Source organism: Brassica napus, chromosome A4, assembly GCF_020379485.1.
Source record: "Brassica napus cultivar Da-Ae chromosome A4, Da-Ae, whole genome shotgun sequence".
NCBI classification, from domain to species: domain Eukaryota; kingdom Viridiplantae; phylum Streptophyta; class Magnoliopsida; order Brassicales; family Brassicaceae; genus Brassica; species Brassica napus.
Genome location: NC_063437.1, coordinates 5796306 through 5822754, shown reverse-complemented (window position 1 = coordinate 5822754; position 26449 = coordinate 5796306). Strand labels below are relative to the sequence as shown.

Below are 26449 nucleotides of genomic sequence, written 5' to 3'. Positions count from 1 at the left end.
TACATTCATGTGTAATGATTTGGATTTGGGTTGAAATTTTTTCAACTAGATTGTTCTACAGAAATGATTATACTCTCTTTACTTAATATATATATAATAGCATGCCTTTTTCAGATATTGTAGTTTTTTAAAGTAATGAGATTAATTTTAAGGTTTAGGGTATTGTTAGCCACTATTTTGCAACCATTTGACCTAGTGTACTCGCAGTTTAGTAGCATAATTTGGCTAATAAAATTTAACTAGAAATTAGAAAGCTTACTTCTGATTGGTCAATTTCCAAAGGGAAGGATTGGCTTTGTTCTTCCATCACCGTTGAGATTAGTAAATCTAACGGCCAAGACTTAATCAGATTTTCTTATTTCCTTCCTCTTCTCTGCTTTCTCCTTGTTAGTTTCTCACCGACTGAACCTTTTTTCATCTTCTTCTTGTTCTCTTCTCTCCTCGTCACTTTATTTTCTTTTTCTTTTTTCCTCTTACGTCTCTCTTAGTCTTCTTTATCTTCATGTACTTATGCTATTTCTAACTGATTTTTGTTTTGTTTACAGATCTGAGAAGGACCAGTGATGAAACGGGAAGCGGAAGTGGTGGTGTAACGGAGCATACGCGCCGGAGGTGGTGGTGGCGTGACGAATCGGAGGAACCGCAGATGCTGTATGTATCAGACCAACAGCAGTGGCTTCCCGACCAGATCCAGTCGTCGCTTCAGATGGAACCACTCCGAGTCGTCGTGGTGCCGTTCAACCGGAGCCGGTGGAGAAGCCGGTGGCGGAATCCGTGCCGCCGTGGCTGAACCCATAGAGATGATGATGGTGTATTTGTGTGTATATATATCTGTATTTATCTTTGTAATTTTACTTTCTAATTAATTAAACTAATATTTTAATTTTAATTCCGAAATAATATTTAAAATTCAATATATTTTAGTTTTAAAATTAATTATTAATTTTAAATAGTTTATTAATCATTAATTCTTGCAATTTAATTAGTCAGAATATAAATATCGTCGTTGCTAAATAGTCATAAACCTTTGTGACTAGTTTGTAACAAACATAAACATTGTCGTAAAATTAGAAAAGAGACTAATTAGAAACTACGTGTTGCGACTAATGAGAGACAAAAAGCTTGGTCTTAAAATTTTGTCCAGCTGCAATGTTAGTTACAAGTTAGTCGCTTATATACAACCAATTGCATCGTCTTACTCTGGTTGCTATTTTGCAACTAACTTGCGACTTCTTTTTTTTGCGACGAAGGATTTCTAACTACACATAGTAGTTGCAAAATAGTTACATTACCTTAATTTGCAACTAACTTGTAACTATTCTTGTAGTTGTAAACCTGATGTTTTCTTGTAGTGCAAGTTTGTCTAAAAACGGTAAAGAAAATAAAACCCTAAATGAGGGATGTCCAAGCCGCCGGTGCCACAGCTCTGAAGTAGATGAATTCTTAACCGTAGCACGATGAACACTTGCAGCTCTGACTCCCGTGAAATAATAAACCCCCTCTCATTCTTCACCCGTTCCAATCAGGGTCTTCGTAAAACGGTCCTGCAACACACACAAAGTATCTGTAAATATAGCTATGCAACCAGTTTGTTTAAGAAGGCGAGAAACTGAAATCAAGGTGCAGTTGAAATCAGGAACATATAGAACATCAGTCAAGTAATAATCTTGGCTAAGCTTAATAGTGCCCTTTTTCTGAACTTTAGAATAACGTCCATCAGGGAACTTGATTGTCGAAGGTAGAATATCAGTGACATTGCTTAGTAACGAAAAATTGCCGGTCATATGATGTGAGGCGCCTGTATCTATAATCACATCAAGAAACTTTGCTTTACCAGCCAACTTTTCAGTTGAGATGTTAGACCGTTGTTGAGTAGATTGGAGAAGCTGAATGATTTGAGAGATTTGATCGTCACTTATTGAAGTTGAAGCTGTGGTATTGTTAGTCACAGCTCGTGTAGAATTAGTACGACCTCGACCACGACTTCCAGTAGAAAAACGACCACCACGTCCTCGCTGTCCCGATCCAGACGAGCCAGTTGATTTTGTTGCTCATACCACCAGTCTGGATATCCATGCAGCAGGAAACATTCTGAATTCTCATGTCCTTTTCGAGAACAATGAGTACAGAATCTATTAGGATCACGAGAACGAGAAGAAACTGTTGTAGCCGCTGGACTTGTTTCTTTTGTAGAAGATATGTTTTGAACAGAAAACCCCACGGCCTCTGTTTTAAACTCTGTAGTGCGCGCTGTGTTGTTGTGTTGTTCTTCTTGGACCACACGCGAGTAGACATTATTTAGGTCTGGAAGAGGGTCTTCATCAATGATCTGAGAACATATGTTGCGGAAGCGAGACTCGTCGAGTCCAAACAAAAACTTGTGCACGCGAATCTCCTCACGTTTTTTTTCTATATCAGTTGAAGCTTCGCACGTGCATGAACGAGTTGTTTTGAGATTGTCAAGCTCTTCCCATAACTTTGTAAGTCGTCCATAGTAATCAATAACTGTCTGGCCGTTTTGTTGACACGATCCAATCGCATCACGGAGTTGATGAATCCGAACACCATTACGAACAGAGAATCTTCTCTGAAGAGTTTCCCAGAGTTTCTGAGCCTCGGGAACAAAGGTGACAGTAGAACGTATCTTAGGATCAATAGACGTACGTATCCAACCCACGAGCATAGAGTTAGTAGCCAGCCATCTTGAAAGATCCGGCTCAGCCGTTGGTTTTGGTAATGATCCATTGAGAAATCCAAACTTCTGTTTGGCTTGGATAGAATTAGAGAGCTCCGTAGCCCATTCAGAATAGTTATCACCACGCAACAAGACGGAAGTGATGAGAGCACCAGGGTTATCGGATGGATGGAGGTAGTATGGGGAGGAGTTCGAGTTAGTAATGGTTGTAGTAGGGGGGGAAGAGATTACATCAGAAGTAGAAGTAGTTTCAGCCATGTTTAAAACACGGTTCGTCAAGCAAGAAGAAAATTAGGTCAAAGAATCTTATGCTCTGATACCATATAATAGTTTGTAATAGTTTCTGTGTGTCATTGAGTATGGCCAATAGCCTGTATATATACAACCGAGATCGTCCTAATCCAATACGGACTTACATCATTATCTCAACATTATTAGGACTTATCTAAACAATGTAGTGTTTATCATATTACTTATCTGAATGTTTAACTTGGATTCCGGTGATTTTTTTCGTGAAGGGGGAATTTTGCGTTGCAGCAAGAACATGCTCTATTTCGGGAGTCGAACTTGTTGGTCGATGGATTTTTTTAAAGAGATATCCAGCATCGGTTTTTGGAGAACATCGATTTGTTGAGTCGTTGTGTGGTTGGCTTGACTCGTTGTTGCTCTTTGACCCGTTGGATTGATGTTCATCTGGAAGAGTCATCTCCTTGCAGTTTCAGGTTCTTTGATCATCAGCAGCAGGTGGTGTGTAAGCAGTGACTAGGACATCTAGGCACTCGTTGGTTGCTTTATTTTATGTATCTTGTTGATTAAGATGTTCCAAGGTTTGCATCATGGTCGTCATGGTGGTGAGATCTGCGACCGGCGGGGTAGCACCCGTGCCAGTTTGAGTATTATCGTCTCCAATCATCATTGATCTTTTCGGTGTTGCTTTTTAATTTCTTACCGACGGCGCTAGTTGTTTAATTTGAATTCGGCATGTACTAGAAGTAGCACGAATTCGATAGTGGATTATTTGAAAAACGTTTATTAAGAGATTAAAGGTTTGATTACAAAAGAAAATACGAAGAATTGATTACAAAAGAAAGTACGAAGAACTGGTAAAAAGGAGAACCTAGTTATCAGAGCTTTCCCCCACTCCTAATTATTAAAGTTTTGTGTGTTATACACTCCAATTTTCCATCTTAAATCGTTAGGATCTTCTGAATTAATTGATCATTTATATTTTTGTAATAACAATACGATTATGATAGTCCAAAAAAACTCAAGAATCTAGTTATCAGAGCTTTCCCCCCGCCCGGATTGAAGTAACTTGATAATAGAAAATTCTGTTTTTCTTTCTGAAAAAAAAACTTATGGTAGTTACTTGTTAAGTCTGTTAGGCACGCACATGGTTCAGTTTTATTCTCTTTCTTGTTTATGCCTTGTTTCTGCTAATTGCTTTTATAGAATTGCTGTCTCAAATCTAGACATTAACCTAAATAGGAAGAACGCAATCTAAGGTTCACAACAAAATTTGCTGCATCATAAATTTTATTCTATAAATAGTTAATTGCGCTTTTGTTTTTTTGGACCTTTTTGCTGTCAACTTAAAAATTGTATTGGATATTTAAACCATTTAGCCAGCTTGGATTAGAAGGTTTTTTTTTCTGAAGAGATTGGACTAGAAATTCTTACACAAAAATAATATATATATAGATATATGATGATACATATTTTAGGTGTAAACTGAAAATTACAAGAAAATACAAAATCAGAATGTAAAAAGCTTAAGATATTTGTTCACCATAATCCTGATTTTGCTTGAAATAGATGAAAATAACTTTTGTTTACACTTTGAAAATTTTAATTTAAGAAACCTCCAATATGTATCTTGTAAGAATTTTTTTATTTAATAATATATTTTACTGAATATCAAATGATGAATAAGTTGTATCTGGACAAGGAGTGGAACACAACAGGTATACATGTAACTTTATAAATATGGTTATCAGGTTATATATAATTATTACAATTAAATTAGAAAAGTAATTAAAAGTTAATTAGCTAACTTTCATGTGCAGCACTGCATGATGCGATATTCCACATTACATTGCTTCTTGTTTCTCCTCTACTCACATGTTACGGCTTTGGCTATTATTTTCTTAACTTTATTACGTACGAAAACAAACTAATATGAATGATTCCCAAAATAGGTAATGTGACGTGTTTGCCATTCCCCGAAGCTAAAAAGCATTTTAGTTTTGTCATGTAGTCGCCTTAACCAATGGTAAAAAGAATATTTCGAAAATTTATTTATTTAAAATACAGAGAAGAATCAAACGCACATAGTTCAACTAATCAAAGAGTTTAAGAACTTTCATTTTCGAATCTCATGTCTGGGTTCAGAGAATCCGTAAACTCACATGGCAAACTCAGACAAATTGACTGTAACAAAGCACTAATGCTACTACGTATGCTCTTTTGAAACGTCTGACTAGTGTCTAGCTTGCCGAGATTCTATACGGGTCTCAACAAAAGTAATGATAAAAATGAAGTTTCATTTTTATTTTAATTACTATTTGAGGCAATAATTGAAAATGAAAAACGAGTATTCGGCTAAAAAACCAAGAGATGATAAAATATATTCTCTTTTTTTAGTAGAATATGTTTTAGGGAAAATTTTGTGTTTAAACCAGTGTTTTGAAACCCGACCCGGACCCGCGGTTGAACCACTAAACCCGGTGACCCAGAAAAAATCCGGTTTGGGTTTTGTGAAAAACCCAATATTTAGAAACCCGCAAAAACCCGCAAAAATCCACTAAAACCCAAAACCCGATACCGGTTGAACCACCGGTTGAACCAATAAATAATTTTTTTTTTAGTTTTTAGATTATGTTTTATATTCTAAGTTTCTAATTATAAAATTTTGTACTGTAAAAAAAAGTTAGGTTTTCCTTTTTCAGTTTTATATCGTGATTTTTAGATTTTGATGAAGATTTCACTATGCCACTTGAAGAAAATGAAGTAAACGATGGTAGAAAGAACCAAAATTAATTTATGTGATTTGATGTTAGTTTATTTCCGTTATTGACAACTTATTACAATGATCTTTAACTTTTAGTTTATTTTGAATTTGAAGTTTAGTTTATTATTCACATTAGACATTTAGATATTTATAATTTATATATCTTAATTTTTTCAGATGTCATAATTCTTCCTTTGTTACATAAAATTTTAAATAGTCTAAACAATTTTTTGATATTTTGTATGTCAAATGAAAATAAAAATATAAAAACTAAAGTTAAGTGTTTTCTAAATACTTTTTAAATATAAAATATATACATATCCAAACTATTATTTATATTTTAAAAAACATTTAGAAAATATTAAACTTTAGTTTTTATGTATTTATTTTCATAGATAATATATTATTATATAAAAAATTAATTTATTTTTAACCCGCGGTTCACCCGCGGTCGACCCAGTGACCCAGCAATCCGGTAAGTCGTCCGGTTCAGTGTCCGGATCGGGTTTAAAAACATTGGTTTAAACTGATGTTTTCAGTTTTAATGTAAGATTTGTTAACTTCTTATATTAAATGAACTTTATATATACTATAGATTTTTTTTATTGGTTGAATTGTGGTTAAATATATAACTAATGATATTTTGTTTATAAACTGTATTAAATTGAATATTTTTAATTTATGTGCACAAACATAAAACATCAAGTAAGAAAAATAGACAAAAATATTATTTTCGTATGTTTTGTGATAAATATGCATTCTTGAAGTGTTCAATCTACATTATACATATAAAAGCAGCATTGCTATTGTTTTTTTTTTTTGGGAAAAGGCTTACATTGCTATAGGGTTTTGTTTTAACGTTTTGAACCAAATAGTGTTGAAGTCTATGATGTGCACATCTCTATAGAATTTTTTTGCCCAAGACTAAATTAGAACTTTTTATAGTGAAGTTTGAATATCTGAATACAACTGATTTTCACTAAATTAGAAATTTATTATAGTGAATTTCTATAGATTTATTAATACAACTGATTTTCACTAAAATCTGTTTGTCACCTCTCTTTCCTAAATTAATGAATGCGTTCACTATAATCAAATGATGTTTGTTGTTTGGACAAATATTCTTCGTTGTATATGTACATGTATCCTTTTCAAAAAAGATTCTTTCGAATCAGTAAATAGAAATAGTTGTAGGGCTAAGATTGTATGGAGAATTGGAGATGCAACGTAAGTCTGATGGCCATTAGAAATTTAGTCTTTTTTGTTAAATTAGAACGAATCTACTTTGGTGGTAAAAGGGTTTGAGCTGTAACCTACGTCGCCGAGGTTTGATTCACGTTGGAAAAAAATTATTTACAATATTTTGTTCCCGGCAAAAAAGTGAAAACATATTTTTAAAAAGAAATTTAGTATTGATCTGAGTCTTTTACAAGAATTTGGATATAAGAACAAATAAAAATCTGGCGACTTGAGTAAAGTGTTTTTTTCTTTTAACTTACTTGAGTAAGGTTTCTAAGTAGAATTGGATGTCTTCTATCATTCATCTTGTTCTTGTAACTCAAAATTTTGTTTGCCTTCATATTTTTCATATATTTTAAAATGAATATTATATATATTCACTTAAACACATTTTGACCAATAATAAAAATAAATTACAGAATATAAATTGTCATTTAACATAAGAATATTAATTTTTATATTAAAAGCATCTCTAAAATGTCATGTAAAAAAAACAGAGAGATTATTGAATAAACCGTATAAATTTTAATTGTGTCTTTTATTTCATACAAAACTAAGTTCGATGCTCAATTGTAGGGAACATGAAATGTTCAATTTATACATACAGTATACTACCGTGTAAAGATATACCAATACTTTGAAAAAGTTCTAATAGCATACATATTATTTATTTTTTGACAAAATTACACTTAAAACTCATCATCAGCCACATCATTTAATTTTACTGATATTTGATATTTAAATACACGACATGTAAGCAATTTTACTGACAAGTATGCCACATGCACAATGACAATAACTTTAAAAAATACAACATAGTCATTTTATATTAAAAACTAAAATTTTAAAATAGTCATTTTGTAAACAATAAATTTAAAACAAAAATAGTTTCATAAAAGTAAAATTTAAAATAAAACGTAATTGTTGTAAACTTTAAATATTTTAAATAAAATAACCAAAAACAAATTAAATGAGTAACTTTTTATCACATATGAACGTGAAACTATATATACTAAAACATACATATTGCAACGACATGCTCAATCTAGACATATCACTAATTCAATTTTGACATCTTTATAACCAAAATACCTTAATGTAAGTAACCAATACTAACTTGATTTAAAAGAGTTAAGGCATAACACTATGCTTTTATCTGATACAAAGTAATTGTAAATCCCATGATAATAAACCAAACCAAATCAATAGTCTAAATTAATTGTAAATTCCATGATATTACATCTTATTAGATGGAACCTACTAACAATTAAAGGGATTATCAAATCAATAAAACCCCAATTCTAAAAGGATTCTCTAAATTGCATTAACAACTACCAAATTCAAAGATATAATTTAACCTAATATTCACAATATAATACCTTTCAAATACTTAACAATGACTAAAATAAAATAGTAAATATATATAAATATATTCAGTGATTTGAATATATGCAAAGATGTACTACATTTATTTGGTTCTATAAATACAGAACATATAGATAATTTCAAAAAAAATTAAAAATATATAATATTTTTAATTATAGATAATAATCCAGAAGTTCTTCATGTTTTTTAAACATTGTAAATAATTCAAGATGATAGATAAAAATATGAGAAACATGTTCACTATCATTCAGAAGAACGGAGGAACAGTAAAACTGATTTCGAAGAAGAAATATTTTTTTTTTTAGTTTGACACACGATAGAACTATCCAGAAGATGGAGTTTAGGAAATAAAAGTATAAAAAATATATTTTTTTTATTATTCTGGTAGGTTATTCTTGATGAAGAAGATTTATACTATTATTTGCGAAGTAATTTTTCGCAACGGAGCTCCCACGTTAAAAGTTAGAGTGGTTAATATCGATTATACCCTTAATGAATTAAATATATAAATTAGTAACAAATAAAAACGAAATTTTAATTAATTTGATTAGATAATTGATTAATATTAAGAATAGTAAGAATTATCCAAAATCTGAAAATATAATTAAAAAGAAGATAATTTCTGTATATATTGTATTGTTATCTGTAAAAGTATTTTAGTAAAACTTAAAAATATAAATTATATAATTAAATATTAATCAAATAAAAATTTTAATTATATGATTAAAATATAATATTGAGTTATTTTAATAATGAATATAGTGTACAAAGAACTTTTCAAAAATTTATGAAAATGTTTAAGCCCGCATCGCGGGCAAAACACCTAGTTTTTAAATTAAAGTTAACATTCTATTTAAAAAAATAGTGTATTTAAATCCAAATCAAATCCGCAAATAATTAAAAACAAAAATTTATATATACCAGAATAACACTTAAATTTATTATTTCGAGAATCTGAAATCTAAATTGACTCATATTTAATCCGAATGAATACCTTAACACCAGATCCTACTTCTTATCATGTCTATTTCATTTTCTGTTACTGACGCTAAATTTATATGAGATCTAGAGTTCCTTTTTATGATAATCATGCAACATTACGTTTAATATTATTTATTTGGCGTCATCAATTTATATTATACTTTTGATCTTTATTTTTGTTAATAACTTTTGATCTTTATATCATTATATATAGCTACCTTTTTTTTAACAAATAATCTTCCTGAAATTATTTGTTTTTAGAGATGATGTAATTACGAATGTCGTATACTAGAACCAACTTGCTAATTTATACTGATTAAAAAATGAGACAATGACAAAAACTGATTTTCTTTACCAAATTATCATATATTGGCTAGACTTAGTCATTAGAAATCTGGATAATTAAAATAGTTAAGAAATTGTCTTCACTAAACCTTTACTGATTAAAGTCGATTATAAACATATAACTTCACCATTTTTGCATTACCCATATATTTGCAAGTTCATACAAGACATATTAGTATCAAATAATTATCATTGATATATTTCACCGAAGATAAACATTTTCTTTCGGAATTAGAATCAGGATGTATAGCGGTTGAGAAACATTTTTGAACGAGAGAGATTCAAGGGGATATACAGTATACAAGATGTAGAATAACTGTGAAATCAATAAACCATGTGTTTTTGAATATCCTCTGACAGTGCAAGTTTGAGCCCTTTCTAAGATCCCATTGAACACATATTTTTTTTCCTACTGAATCGCTCTTTGCAAATATGGGTCACTTTGTTTTGGAGAGTGATTCCGCATCTAGAAGATCATCAATTAATATGGCTTTTATGGTATATTTGGAAAACTCGAAACAATAAAGTCTTCAGCAATTTGAACATAGACCCCAAAGATAGTCTTACATTGACAAAGACAGAATGAGTGATGTGGGTCGTTGCACAATTAACATTTACTCACAGTATTACTCAATCCAGGTAGGTACTAATATCAACATAACCTACTATTCCGAAAAGATAGTGTTTTACGGATGGATCATGGAAAGAGAAGAAAACTTACTCGGACAAAGTTAGTATAGTACACTTGAAGGATTTGATGGACTGATGGGAGCAAGAAACACCAGGCCCAGTTTTTCTCCGCTTCACTTGGAACTAGAGGCGCTCATTTGGGAAATGTAATGTATGAGGAATTTTTGTCTGTTTCATGTAACTTTTGCAACGTATTGTTCTCAATTGGTAAAGATGGTTTTAGAACCAGGTTAAAAGCCAGCATTTGCAAGCTATCTAGAAGATATCAAAATCCTCAAAAGCAGTTTCAACCACTCAGAGCTCATCCATGTACCCAAGATGCAGAATACCAAGGCGGACAATCTCACACGAAATGCAAGGAAGTAATTGTCGTTCGTCGTTCACATGGACGATGAGTTACCAGTCCTATTTGTAGAGTCTTATTCAAAATCATTTTATATATTCTCTTCGTTTATTTAAAGTGATGATTTAATTCAAATTTATATTATGTTCCTAATTTTAATTAAATATTTTAGTTTATAATTTATTTTATTGTTTGTTGAATTAGTCATATTTACCTCACTGTTGATCAGCACTCTAAAAATTTTTATAATACTTTATATTTTTTTAAAAATCATAAATTAGAATTTTATAAACGAATAAATATTTTATTTGTAATATTATTTATTTATAAAGTTTTTAATGATGTTGTATGCTGATAATTGATTTTCATATTGGTAAAGTTCACAACCGATACTAACTACATAATGCATATAAACAAATGTCACTGAGAATTACATAAACAAAAACTAAAAATCTAAAAATATGATTGCGATTGTCCTCAAAAACACTTGTCGTAATTTAACATAAATTTTAAGTGAAACATTCCAATAATTATATATATATGGGTTTATTTGTGAAAAAAAATGAGAAATTAGTTTTGTAGAGAGAAATGAAGAGAGAAATAGGAAGAGAAAAGAGGAGAGAGAATGTGATTTTAGTTAGATAGTGAAATATAGTTTTTTTTGTTGGTTATCTCACTCAATTTCCCCGTAAAAACCAAGTTGTGATGGAGTAACCAAAATTATCAATCACAAAGAAAAAATAGAGTCTCTCTCCTCCCAACTCTCTCAAGTTCGATTGAGTAAAGTGGTTGCTCCGGTATCCGGCCGTCGTGTGAGCGCACGTGCCAGCTCGTAAAGCGTCGTCTCTCCCATCGTTCTCTTGTTTTGTTTGCTTCTCAGGTGTTTCTGCTCCCCCTAGAGATGTCAAATGGGCGGGTTATAAATGGGTGGCCCGTGTCCAAATCGATATGGTCCAAAATGGACAGACCCAGATTAAACCATAATTAAAATTTGTCCAGATGGGTGAACCCAATTATATTCATGGACAACATTGGACTTAACCACTTGGACAATAGGCGGCCCAATAAACTTAAATGTCTGGGGTTTGAAAAATTGGGAGAAAACACAAATCACTTTTTTTTTTCTTCCCGTCTCATTCTTGCGATTTTTTTTCGTGTTTGATTCTTCCTCTTCGAATCCTCGTTTTCGATTTTTCCTCTTCGAGTCCTCGTCTTCGATTCTTCCTTTTCGTGTTCGATTCTTCTTCCTCGTCTTCGTTCTTCTTCGATTCTCTTTCGATTCTTCACCAACTTCTGATTTCATCATCTCTTAAGATTTGATTTTTCGTGATTTGTGTTATGGGTTTTCACTATTAGCTACTGATTCGTATCATCTAATAATATTGTGTTATGGGTTATGTGTTAAATGAATCAGTGATATGTGTTCATAACGAAGCTGGTGGCGAGTCTGGCGATTGTTTTTGTTTCCGCAAGTCAGACGAAATTACGAATCTTTTAAACTTATCTTGTGTTTTTTATAAATTTGAAACATGAAGTTTAAAACATAAAGTTTAAGTATATGACATCTTTAAAATTGAAAATTTAATAATCTTTAAATCTTTAAAACTGAAATTATGTTGTTTACATTAAGTGGGCGTATGGGCCGCGCATGGATAGCCTAACAAATCATGGTCTTATTTGGTTATGGTCTCATTTGGACATGGTTCTATTTGGGCTTCGACCAAAAATGTCCAGCAAAAAAATGAAACCCATTCGGACACACCCAAACCCGCCCAACCCGCCCATTTGACATCTCTAGCTCCCCCTCGTCTTGCTCGCGCGCGGCTCTGTCGTTGGATTGTTTTCCGGTTAAGGTTTTCGCTCAAGAGTTGGCTGGAATCGATCTGGACTCTGCTGGTGATGAATTCAAGGCGCATAGGAAGATTAGTTTGCTCTCGGTGAAGTCGGTTTGTAGGGTCTTAAGGGGACGGTTTTATTTTTTTCTCTTGGCAAGAAGGCTGCTACTGAGACGAAATTCAAACTCGGGGTGTTTAGGGGTTGCATATCTCTTGATCTGTTGCTTCTTGTGTTGCTGAGTGGTTGTCGATTTCTGTTCTTCCGGTTCAGCCAAGGCGTCGAGGTGAGCCTTTCCAGTTTTATCGGCTCCATGAATCACTCGAAGGCTCCGTTTAGCTTGTGTGCTTGTTTTTAGCCAATAGGTCAAGTGTGTGCTGGACCCAGCAGTGGCGGCGAGTGGAGATTTATTTGCGGTGTTGTGTTGCGTCGGTGTCATCTATGGCTGCGGTGCTGTAATGCGTTCAGTCTCCGATTCAGTTGGTGTCTTCTTCCTGGCGCTAATTCTGGTCTACATCGGTGAAGATTGTCGATATGTTTTATTTGGTGTTGCTCGTTTTATATGTGTGCTCGTTGGTCCATTGTCAATGGGTTCAACGCTTTGGACATGGTTAAGATTATCGGCTTTTGTTCTCAAAGTTTGATCTTGGTGTTGAGTGTAGTGGTTTTCGTATGGTATGTGATCCGCATGCTTCTCATCGGTGACACCATTCGGAGTATCAACGCATCCCAGTGCCATGTGTGATGATTTGTGGTAGTGTGGTCTCTAACCTTATTTGCAAATCTTTGAGCTATTCCAGTCTAGTGTCGCAGCCTACTCGGGTCCATCTTTCTGCAGGTCCGCTTTGATAGGTAAACTTTTACTGCTATGACTCAGCGGCTTTTGGCGTCAGAGGTGAATTGTAAAGGCGGGCTTTCGGCATTCTCTTTTGGTTAGTGTCTCTTTGCCATCTCTCCTCTTGGTCATCCTGCGCTTCATCATCGGTGAAGATTATGAGTTCTGACGAGCTCGTCGTGAACTAGCTACTCCATAGACTACATGAGAAGCCCTTGGTATCCGAGAAAATGAGGTGAATCTCTCTTTCTTGTGAGCATCGTCAAAGTTAAAGAACATAGATTAATGCATTTGGATATTAAACTTAGTCTAGTGAAACGCGCCGGAAAAAATGAATCGAGCAAAGCTAGATAACGAAATCATTTATTTTTGGGTGTTTTTGTGTAACTCGGGCTTGTAATCGAATTTTTATACCTGAATTTCAGTTGAAATAATATATTTAATTTTCTTTTCTAAGTTGTGGTAGTCTTATGGTAAAAAAAAGTCTAAAGCAATGCTAAACATGTAAGTCATCACTTTGATTGCAGGAAGGGAGTTATCATTTGTTTTGGCAGACGATATGATATGATGTCATGCTTTAAACCTCAGTTAGAAAATTTTGGGATTTGGACTATTCGTCAAATATCAATCCTCTATAAGATTATTTGGACATCGGCTCATCTAAAATTATTTTAAAAATTTGACAACGGTATTTAGTCCACATAAATCTTACACTATTAAAAGGAGAATATGAAGCCCTCTTAAGCTGTCCACGTCAGCGAAAATATTCGCAACCAATCATTTGTCCATGTCATCATGGATGTTAAGTTGTTGGACCACGAATATGTGCTGCGTAATAGGCTATTTAGCTTTAATGACCTATTTGTTTTGCCATCTTCTTACTCCAATCTAATTTTGTTACGACGTCTACAAAAGACCTTCCATAACTCACTGTCTTTTTATCTCCTCTGTATAGCGCCTGCGACGGCTATAATGACGAATTAAAGCTACTTAATTACTCCTTCAGACAAATTGGCGTTTAGCTCTCCACATCCCTCTTCTTACTCAATCATAACAATGTCTCCTCAAGCCAAAAAAATCTATTGCTCAGATCCTCAAATCCATTCCTAGCTTTATGGCAAATCAAACGGCAGTCACCACCACCCAAGCTTCTTCTCCACTTTTCTTCAGTAAGGTTTCACGAGGACCTAGAGATTCCCAGTTGCTTTTTAAGCTAATCCATTTCTGGGAAGCTTGCAATAATTCCAAAGGAGGCATCCTTATCGGCCTTGAGATGCTGATGATTGATGAAAAGGTATGTGTCCATATTTCAATATTATGCTTCTAATTTCATACACGTCTCTGATTTTTTCTAACATAGAGAGAATATGTTAACAAAATTATATCATGAAATTCAACACCTACGAATTTTTAACGTTAAGAGATAATTTTTAAGATTAGTTAAATAAGTGATCATCTGTGAATATATTAATGGTTCTCAATATCCTTTTATGTAGTAACTAAATACATAATTGTTCATATTGAAATCTACTACATATTTCATATTTTTATAGCAAATAATTACTTACAAAATAATAAATACCAAAATGTTTAATATTGAAAATAAATTATGGCTTCAAAACTTAAAGAATTGCTGAATCATTTTATTGGTTATCAAAATTTACAGATTTAAGTATTCAAAATTATACACATTTATAAAATTATATATTTATATGAAATAAAGATTATTTACCTATACTTCAAAAAATAATTCAAAATCAATCAAACGATATATAAGAAAATATATAATATACATAAGATGATAGAAATTTTTTTAATTTTATTAAATGTAGAGTATTTTAAATTTTAAGAAAGATTTAAATATGGTTACGGAAAGATTAATAGAGACATTTAATATGTTAAAATAAATTAATGATATTTCAAACAAAAAAATATAGCGAAACAAATAAATGATATAATATTAAAAAAACAAATTTTTTTTTTTAAATCTAAGGTTTAATGTTTATAGACAAACAAACCACGCGTAGCGCTGCAAAATCTCTAGTTTATTTTAAAACTCAATATTCTAAGTTATAATTCTATAACTAGACCTTGACCCGCCCGACCGGGCGGGTATTTATTTTATGTTTTTAGTTTTTTTTTGTTTATATTAAATGACGTATTTGTAATATTAAACATAAATTCATATTGAAAATTAATCTTTATAGTTATAATAAAAATAAAAATTAAAAGTTTAATAAAATATTCTGATATAAATTTTAAATTTCGTAATTAAAATAATCTAGAGGCGGTCATATTTTTTTTCAATTTCAAAATCTAAGCTTCCTTAAAGACAAAGAAAATAAATTTATAAATACATAAAATATATAAACATATTTGAAACTATAATTTCAATTAAAAGAAATTTGTTAAAGAAAAATAATCTTATTGTTGTTATTTATTTCTAGAGCTTGACCCGTGACCGTATAAATATTTGCTTTCACTTTAATTTTTTTCTTTGTACTAATGGTATAATATATATATGTAAATTAAAATATATTACATAATTGTTAATATAACATTTTTAAACATAACAATTTTATTTATTACTTTGAATAATTATATTTTGTAATTTTAATCGTCTATTATATGACAATTTATCATATAAACAAATCCAATATTTATAACTAATTGGACTTGTATTATGAAAGCATTATATTAATATATGAATAAACTATTTTATATTTTATTTATATGTTATATAAATTGATTATGATGTGTGATTTTTTATTTTATTATTTATTACTTATAAATATTAAAAATATTGAGTATGTTAATACGAAATATATTAGGAAATTTATTTTGGTTATGATTTGATAAAGGAAATCTATTATTTAAATTTTGGAAAGATATTAAATGCTTGAATCTATGATTTAATTTAGGAAAAGACAAGCATACTTAAATATAGGTTCAATAAATATCTCAATGGCATTCTAATGTAAATAAGTGGTAAAACTAAGGGGTATTTCTATTTTGTACTTCTGTTTTAATAAAGTAGATAAAACCATAATATTCTAAAGATGCAAATAAGTCGCTAGAAATGACACATCCGGTCATATCATATCGTTCGACATGAAACTGGGTATAGATTGAACTTTTGTTTCGTAACTTTCTTTCTCTTATAATAGTTCAACTACTTTATTTTCCCCTCAAGCCTTACATATATTTATTTATATATTTCCTTAGAATTTTATTTCGATAATCCTTTCAGAGAACGTCCCATAGTCATCCCAAAGGGCAAAGTACGTATCATCTCAAATAGACGTCCATCTTACTTGTTTGATTCAAAACAACACCCCATATTTATGTTTGCTAAACATATTGAACCATTATGAAACATATTGTTACTAAAAACACTTATATCTTGATTAGTAATTAAGTTTAGTCAATGAATCTAAATTGAGTATATATAAGAAACTGAAAGCATTTCCGATCTTACTCCATAATATTGCAAAATAAAATGGAAAACTGGATAATGAAAAAAACAAAAAAAAGTAATAATTTTTAATTTTTTAATTCAGTACACGGTTTCTCGCATAATTTTGTAGTAAATTATGAAACTAATTGGAGATGTTCTGATTTAGTGAATTAATAGAAGATAAGGCTAAAGATCAAGTGTCTCCACAGAAAAATTAAGAAACTGATATTTACATGCACAAAAAATTTTATTGATGGGTGATTCGATTAATGTACAAATTTAAGAGGGTACTAACTGCAAGTAATTCATGAGGCTACAATGTTGTCTAATGAAAAAACCAAACAGAAATTGATGTTACTTAGACGACAGCCAACCCATGACTTCCGCATTAGTTGGATTCAATTAAAATTTAATTAGAGGCCAAAACTTGAACCTAATCATTGTATTTGGATGATAATATTAATAATTATGGGCTCACTAATTCTACGCATTTGTGGTGATTATATGTTATACTATTTATACGTGATTCATTAATAACATTTTATTCTCCTAACTATATATAATGTTATCACCAATATCGTTCAATAATGGTTTCTTGCTATCCCATCGTTCAAATAATTAGAACAACACAACTGTAAAATTCTTATTAGGAAATTTCATAACTTTTATTTTTTATTTGCTGGGACGTACTACGTACATACATACATACATACATACATACATACATACATACAAATGAGTGTATAACATGAAACTGTTATATATTTTATTAATTTGTTTTACACGGTAAGGTCACAGGTCCCTGTGGTCCAAACCCTTACTCCTAGTTTTCGCCTTATAAACACCAAACGAAAGACAACTAAACAGGCAAGGAGAATAAACTGAACACAGTGTACTGTAAGTTATTATTCATATATTGAAAAGAAGGCTTAATGCTTGACAATTAAGGTACTAAAAAGGTTTGAATTATATATATGCTTGGTTATCATTTTGAAAAAAAATACAGGTCGAGTGCCCATAAGAAATTTTAATAGTAAGATACTAAACGGTATATTAAACCATACCCTTTATTTCGTGTGTGCGTATAAAGTAAAAACTGGTTTTTAAAATAATAGTATAAGATAGCTATATAAGTAATCATCAAATTACAAATATTTAACATTTATACCAGTATGAACAAAAGTAGCATGTGGTTCAAAAAAAAAAGAACAAAAGTAGCAGCAATCGCTTAAATCATAGAGATAGATGTATATATGTTTATTGAAATTAATTGTCCAAAGTGATAAACTGATAACAAAGAGAAACGACGTTTATGTCCAACATTAACATTAAGGCAAAACGTTGGTGGCACAAGACGTTTCGTGCATTTTTAAGATCCGAGTTCCAATATGTTGCTAATCTAGATAAATACGGTGTGTGGCTATCAGATCTTTTTTCATTCTCTTTTCAGGAAAAGATATACCCTTTTTTAACCATGTATATGTGGTCGGATAGCACACGACGTTCCGTAGATCTTTAACATACTCGAATTCAAATTTTAGATAAATACGGTGCGTGGTTACCAGAACTTTTCATATTCTATTTCCGGAGAAATGTTCATCTTTTTTAACTACGCATATGTAGTCGGATGGCATAAGACGTTCTGTAAATCTCTAAAAGATTTGAATTCGAATCTGCTGTTAATCCATATAAATACAGTGTGTGGCTATCCGAACTTTCACATTTTTTTTCGAGAAAAAGTTCACCTTTTTTTTAAGGCAAAAAGGAAAATAACGTTGGTATTCAACAATTAACAACATTCGTGTTTATTCTATAACCAAAAAAAAAAAAGAATAAAGAAACATCACTCCTATTTGTATATAAAACTCTCCACCAAAAACATTAAAACAATGCACCTAAATGAGTTAGGGCTGAGCTGTCAAGTTTGGATTATAAAAGCGAACGTAGGATGGGAGCCACGAACAAGTTGCAAGATAAGAAAAAATAAAGGTTAATTAGTTATTACGAAGATTAAAAAATTAAGATATCATTTGTTTAATTAAAAGTGTTTGTGAAACTCTTTAATTGTAGTTTACATATGAAGAAATTAAGCTTGGCAAAGCGTAGATCTGAGCCAGACGATAATGTTTTTTGACTTATTCTTAGGTTCACCCCCTATGGTGAATCTCTAGGTTCACCAACCAATAGGATTGTTTAATTTTATATTCGATATCTTTTAAAAAAGGAAATAAAATATTGTCAAATTATATTATGTTTTTAAAATTAAAAAGTAAAAAAAATAGTAATAATTACAAAAAAAAATATTTTACGTCGTCAGCATAACATTAAACCCTAAATTCTAATCCCTAAACCCTTAATCATAAACCCTAAACCCTTGGATAAACCCTAAACTCTAGGATAAATCCAAAACTCTAAATCAAAATCACTATACACTAAAACATTCAAGCGTTTAGGGTTTAGGGTTTTAGTGTTTTTTATTTAGAGTTTAGGGTTTACCCAAGGGTTTAGGGTTTACCCAAGGGTTTAGGATTTACCCAAGGGTTTAGGGTTTATCCAAGGGTTTAGGGTTTAGGATTTAGGGTTTAGGGATTAGAATTTAGGGTTTAGTGTTTTGTTGAAAACATTAAAAATATATTTTTTTAATTTTTTTTTTCTGTAACTATTATCTTTTTTTATTTTAAAAACATAATATTATTTGAGAATATTTTGTTTCCTTTTTTAAAAGATATCGAATTTGAAATAATGAAATCCTATTGGTTGGTGAACCTAGAGGTTCACCCTAGGGAGTGAACCCAAGAATGACTCATGTTTTTTTGGGGACAAATAAAGTTGGTTTCCTTATTTTCTAATATTATCTTCCACATGATCACACCAATACACACATAAACACATAGTATAGTCCATAGTATGTGTATATATAAACATTTATTCTGCAAACCATCAACATAATTAAGGTTCATATTCTCTGGACAAAACCCTCAATCAGACAAAACAAGATTGAACATGGAAGATCAGTTTCCTAAATTGGAACCTCGCTTCATGCATGAAAAGCTCCTGTCTTCCGGATTATATGGGTTCTTGAGTTCCTCGACGCCACCGCAACTTCTCGGTGTTCCAATAATCTTGGAAGGCATGATATCTCCTACTCTTTCTTCGTCTCAAAGCTACATGGCGTCTCTTCATGAGCTCACATCTTCTATTCATCATCAACAATCTCCGGTAGCTTCTGTTCCTTGGAACTTTCTAGATTCTTTTCCTCAATCTCAACGTCCTGATGATATTCATCATCCTTCTAAACCCCCAAACCTTTCCTTGTTCCTCAAAGAACCAAAGCTTTTAGAACTTTCTCAATCCAATAGTAACATGATGCCTTACCATAACTATACCCCGAACTCTCTCCATCATGAGTCGGATCAAACGAGAAGCGATCAGTGGGTCGATATTAATAAAGCCCTTACAAACTATCCTTCAAAAGGGTTTGGAAACTATTGGCTAAGCACCACCAAGACTCAGCCTATGAAGCTTGCGTCAGGGACAAGAACAAAAAAGGTTGTTCAGACGACAACACCAACGAAGCTGTATAGAGGAGTGAGACAAAGACACTGGGGGAAGTGGGTGGCGGAGATTAGGCTTCCAAGGAATAGAACTCGTGTTTGGCTCGGAACTTTTGAGACCGCTGAGCAAGCCGCAATGGCTTACGATACTGCAGCTGATATCCTACGTGGCGAGTACGCACACCTCAACTTTCCCGACCAAAAACACCAGCTTAAGTCTGGTCCCTTGCGATGCATGATCGCCTCGCTTTTGGATTCGAAGATACAACAAATCTCCGCTTCCTCCCAAGTAATAAGTTCTGGTAACTCTCCTTCTCCTTCTTCTCCTAAAGTGGGAACATCGGAGCCCAAGAATAACATCAAGACGGAGTCGGGAGAAGTTGTGATGATGAAGAAACAGAAAATCAATAAGGAAGTGATGGAAGGAGATGGTGTACAACTGAGTAGAATGCCTTCATTGGATATTGATCTCATTTGGGATGCTCTCTCCCTTCCTTAATTCTTCTTGACTTCAAATTAATGTCACAAGCTTAATTTTTTTGTCAACAATGTCACAAGCTTCATTACTTCTATCTCTTCTTTTTATGTCAAAGCAAGAAATTCATATTTTGATGCCAAGATTCAAGATTGGTTCGCATTCGGGGTTGAACACATTGTATTTCTTCTCACAACCACATGATTAAGTGGTTCTCCTTTTTTTGTTTGCTAATTAAATGTTCTTTTCTATACGGTTAATAGTAACCATACAATAGAAAAAGTGTTTGTTTTTAAATGAGAAAATAGTCTCTGTCAAAAATAAATAAATGAGAAAATATTTACTTTAAAAGTCTGTTGCACCAACTCCAACTTCAAAATCCAATATACTATAATATTTCCTACATTCTATATTAAACTTTTTAAGCTCAAAGGTCAATATAGTAGTATAGGTCAGAGAAGAGTTAAAGGGCAAGTATGAGCTCCAAAGTTTTTTCTTCTTGGACTTCTGAAAACAGCTACAATATAGTTTTAACAAACAAAAAATTGTGTCATTTCCCTTCAATTTTAAACGGAATGTCTTATTTTGAAAGGAAAAGAAAAGTGAAATGTGTAAGAACATCTGATGCATTGATAGAGGCTCTTGGTAAAGCTTTCAATTTCAAAAAGAAATACAAAAAAGTGAAGAAATAGAATGAAGTCAGTCTTTGGTGGGAGAGAACCAAAGAGGAGAGTTTCTACCCATGTTATCATACAAAAGGCTCTACCAATTTTGTAACACATACAGCACGTTAAAAATAATTGCTAATTTGTACTATTATTTTTATTTTCTAATAAAATTACAAAGTGCTCTTACCAATAATGCTGCTCCAAGGGTTATCACAAAAATAGAAAAAGGACAAATGTCATTGAGATGGAAAAGAGAAAGTATTCCGACCATTTATAATTAAAGACACCAAAAAAGCGTCCATGTTTTGTTCTGAAACGACACCGTTTATAGTACAATGTTTGAGACAAAAACTCTTAAAACAGATATCCAAGCAAAAACCAACATAGAGTTTGGCAGACATTGTACAAACTACAATGTGTTGCCCATACTGTATATTTGTGTTGCTTTATGCGAGTAAATTCATACCTTGTCGTTTCAATTTTCAAGCACTATGCAGGTCCAGTGACATAGACATAGCTTTAACCTGCCAACGAAGGTGATATACAGACATCATCATCCATTTGAAAAGCCAAATTATACAAGAAGATTCATCCACTTGTTAAGCCAACAAAGCCTTGAAAACATAAACTTAGCATTCTTTCGCCCCTCAAAAGTAATCAAACAACAATGAACTCACCATTGTGGAAGAAGGGCTTGAAGAGTCGATAGGTTCCGATCTTCTAGCCTCCCAAAACCGACTTGTTTTATCTCCCAAAACCGATTTGCTCTGCTCCTTGGAAGAGAAACTGATCTTCTCTCTTCCCTTCTGTACAGCTCTCAAACGTCCCCTCAGCAAACCAACTTCACTCTCTATTTTCAGTCTCTCATAGTCAACAGCTGACATTGAGTTTCTGCGCATATTTGGAGACAAGATCCTTCGTCCTTGTGGACACGCCGGTGGAAGTAGATAACTTGTACCTAAAACACTTTGTGATCTATCCAGTTTGAGATCCCGTACGACATGGTCCAAAGGAACATTCAGTTGCACTTTGTTATCTTCATCTTTCACCACATGGATATCATGTACACAGCAATCAATGTCGTCGGAGTCCTCACCAACCTTGGTAGACTCAGCCACTGGTTCTGAAAGTAAAGTACCCTCCTCTCGTTCTTGTTGTTCTGTAACAATCTCTTGATCGTCATCTACTCCATTCACCTTCATTTCCCCATCAAGAATACGATTGTCCATCTGGTTAGTGAAAATGTCAAATCCAAAAGAGTCATCCAATGATTCAGTTGGTTGTTTGGAATCTGGGGTGTTGGGAAGAGGTTGCTCAGTCTCAAGAAACAATTGCCTATAGGTGTCAACTTCTTTCTCCAAGAAATGTTTCTCCCTCTCCCTCCTCAGCAAAATCTCTTTGAGAAGGCTCATCTCTTCCGCGTCAAAAGCAGACTTCTCCTCTATCATCCGCTGATACTGCCTAGCTTCCATCTCTATCGAAGCTTTCTCCTCTTGTAGCCTCAGTATCATACCCAAAGCCTCGTCCGCAGCAGTCGCTGCAGCGTTTCTCTCTTTCTCCAGTTCAAGAGCTAATGCAGCACGTGAAGCTCGTTCTTCCTCAAGCACTTGTTCAATAGGTGAAGTGCATGTACCCTCTCCCGCCCATGATACTGTCCTCTCTGGTTGATTGTTCCCAGTACCACCATCTTCACACCCAATAGAACAAAGTGAAACACTTTTCCTCAAGGACACATCCTCCAAGTCTTTTCCACAATCTACATTTGTCACAACTAAGTATCAAAACCAAGATTCGACAAAAAAATTTGCAAATAACAAACACTACTGAGTACTGACCTTTGGAGTTAACAAGAAGAGAATGGTTAATTTCCTCAGCAGGAGATTGCGGAGAATGCTTACTTTGGCAATGGTTCTTGAGACCATAGAAGCTGAGACGCTTACTCTTGACTTTAAAACTCCCTTTCTTTAAACTCTGCGAAGTTAGAAGATCGAAACATGAAGCATTCTCAACCTCCGGAGTTCTAAAGACCACCTCTTTCTCAAACTCAACGTGTCTACTAGGCTCTCCTTTTCTCTTCTTTCCACCATTGGCTTCTTTATAGAGAAGTGAATCAAAAGGTGATGTACTTATCACGGAGCTTTGCACAGAAGAGATCTTTTTAACAGGAAGATTCACTAGAGTCTCTTGGAAACACTTGTTCTTGTCACTGAACAGGCCATCACAAGGGCAGGGGAGGGTCAAACCGAAGACACCGAGCAGCTTGGAGGTTAAATAAACGAGCGAAGAGGCGCATAGTAGCGAGAAAGCTACAGAGAGATCAAGAAACGCTGCCACCAAACCCGAAAATGTCCAAGATTTTACCTCATGGCAACGCATTTTCTTTTCAACCTGCAACTAGACAAACTTACTCAGCAATTTGAGAGAATCATTTAACATTTTGGATAAATACAAGATCTATCCCATTTGTTTTAACACATTTAAAATATAAAAATCTTAAGAAATGCATATACAATGTATATACTAATATAGTAACCTCAATGAATCGATCTTTCGTGAAAAAGAATTATTCACTTCAAAATTCAAATAAACAGGTAAACTGTCGATTCTATTGCATTTGAAGTTGTAACTACTGCGATTTGATTCTCCCGCGAGAGAAGAAAAAAACTAGAGATGGATATCGAGGAGGCAAGGAGTGTAATTTAACAACAATCAATCGAGAAACTCACCAAAGTTTACTATCGTTCTCCAGAGAAACGCTTGCGACTCGATTAATCTGTAAAATCAGAGAATAAATAAAAGGAAACTCCCACAAAGAAGAAGAAGTTGCACAACGTAAACTCTTCCTCTTCCGTTTCTTTTCTATTCATTCAAAATTAAAATCAAAATATCACAAGTCCAAAACCTTTTTTATGATGAGGGTGTTGATACGCCGTCGTTTACTCGCCGACCCCATCTCTTTCTTTCTCGAGATTGGTGTTCTTTTCACTAATTGTTTTTCAAAATAGATTTTTACACGTACGCATCCACGAATCTGTGCGTGTACATATACATGTATGCGTTTACGCGGTTTGCCCCCAAAAAAAATGAAAAAGAAGTAAATGTGTTAAAGCAAGTGTGTCGAACTACGTACATACTAATAAACATTTATATAGAAGATCCAATCTATAGAATGGGGAGATAAATATGGGGAAAAGTGCCAATTTCGACCCCAACAATTTCAGTCGTGCCAAATACGACCCGAACAATTGATCAGTGCCAAATACGACCTCAACTCAATTATAATTCAAAAAAACTACCCGAACTTTTTAAAATGTGCCTAAATCTACATTGACTCTAACAGAAGTTAGTCAACCGTTAACAAGATAAAACGACGTCGTTTTGATATACGAGGAAAAGTGCCAATTTAGACCCCAACACTCTCAATCGTGCTAAATAGGACCCGAACAAATGGTCAGTGCCAAAAACGACCTCAACTCAATTATAATTTAAGAAAAATTACCCAATTTTTTTTAAAACGTGTCTAAATCTACATTGACTCTAACAGAAGTTAATCAACATTTAACAAGATAAGACGACGTCGTTTTGATATATGTATTTTTTTAAAAATATGTTCATTTCGGAACTCAAATCCGTACTGAGATATCCTTTTAAAGGGGCACACTAACAACTAGACTAAAATAATTTTTTGAAATATTATTACAAATTGAAATTCTCCATTATATAAACTACTATTCTTCTTCATCTTATCCAATTTAAAACTTTGGTGATTACTTTATATATTTTAGTTATTGTTTAATTTGTCTAATATTTTGTACAAGATATCTTAGTGAAAGAAAGGTAAAAGGTCTCTTAACATTTTTGAACAAAATATCAAAATATATAATATTAACTTTGAAAACTAAAAAAATTTCCACTTAATTTTAAAAATTAAAAATAATTTATATCAGAAAATTGTATAAATAAATTCAAAGTTTTAAGCTTATTTAAGATCGTATAATAATAAATATTTTATTATTTATATTTTAGTAAGATATAATTTTATTAAAGATATGATAAATAAGAAAAACATGTTAATGTATTTATATAAATCAGAAAAAATTGTCACCAAAATTTTAAATTAGATAAGATGAAGAATAATAGTAGTTTATATAATTTCAAATTTGTAATAGTATTTTAAAAAGCTATTTTTATCTAGTTGTTAGTGTGCCCATTTAAAAGGGTATCACAACACGGTTTGAGTTCCGGAATGAACATATTTTTTAAATATATATATATATAAACGTCGTCTTCTTATCTTGTTAACGGTTGACTAACTTCTGTTAGAGTCAATGTAGATTTATGCACGTTTTGAAAAGTTCAGGTAGTTTTTCTTAAATTATACTTAAGTTGAGGCCGGTTTTGGCACTGCCCATTTGTTCGGGTCCTATTTGGCACGACTGAGAGTGTTGGGGTCGAAATTGGCACTTTTCCTCGTATAACAAAACGACGTCGTTTTATCTTGTTAACGGTTGACTAACTTCTATTAGAATCAATGTAGATTTAGGTACGTTTTAAGAAGTTTGGGTAGTTTTTTTGAATTATAATTGAGTTGAGGTCGTATTTGGCACTGATCAATTGTTCGGGTTGTATTTGGCACGACTGAAATTGTTGGGGTCGAAATTGGCACTTTTCCCGATAAATATGATAATGTTGGTGTATAAGACAGAATATGGGCACCTAGGTAGTGATGTATTACTAGCACAAGAGATTCGAACCCAAATTGCTGAAACCAAGCCTATTACGTGGTGCAATTTATGTAAAAACAAAGGCAGTTTCTTGAAAAAATGGCCAAAATAAATGTTTACATAAATTTTTTCATTTTTTTTTGTCAACAATGTTTACGTAAACAAATCGGCAAGAAGCATAGGATTCATTTACTTGGCCCAAAGACTGACTACG

General features: G+C 32.6%; 2 protein-coding genes across 4 annotated transcripts; one reads left to right on the top strand and one right to left on the bottom strand.

Annotated features, from left to right (window-relative positions):
* Positions 1 to 19530: 19530 nt before the first annotated feature.
* Positions 19531 to 21096, top strand: LOC106385525 (ethylene-responsive transcription factor ERF062-like). The gene has a single exon (XM_013825437.3). The coding sequence runs from the start codon at positions 19818 to 19820 to the stop codon at positions 20865 to 20867; it is 1050 nt and encodes a 349-aa protein (XP_013680891.2). The 5' UTR covers positions 19531 to 19817; the 3' UTR covers positions 20868 to 21096.
* A 662-nt stretch (positions 21097 to 21758) lies between these two features.
* On the bottom strand, positions 21759 to 24403 carry LOC106388406. 3 transcript variants are annotated; one of them, XM_048778343.1, is made up of 4 exons: positions 24238 to 24403; positions 23410 to 23899; positions 22189 to 23267; positions 21759 to 22035 (listed from the first exon to the last, which is right to left on the bottom strand). In XM_048778343.1, exons 2-4 carry the CDS (start codon positions 23885 to 23887, stop codon positions 21994 to 21996), a joined length of 1599 nt encoding a protein of 532 aa, XP_048634300.1. In that variant the 5' UTR covers positions 23888 to 23899; positions 24238 to 24403; the 3' UTR covers positions 21759 to 21993. The 3 variants fall into 3 exon arrangements, with proteins under 3 accessions (XP_048634300.1, XP_048634298.1, XP_048634299.1); XM_048778341.1 differs by having other exon boundaries at positions 23347 to 23899; positions 24238 to 24398; XM_048778342.1 differs by having other exon boundaries at positions 23347 to 23905; positions 24238 to 24388.
* Between the last annotated feature and the right edge of the window lie 2046 nt (positions 24404 to 26449).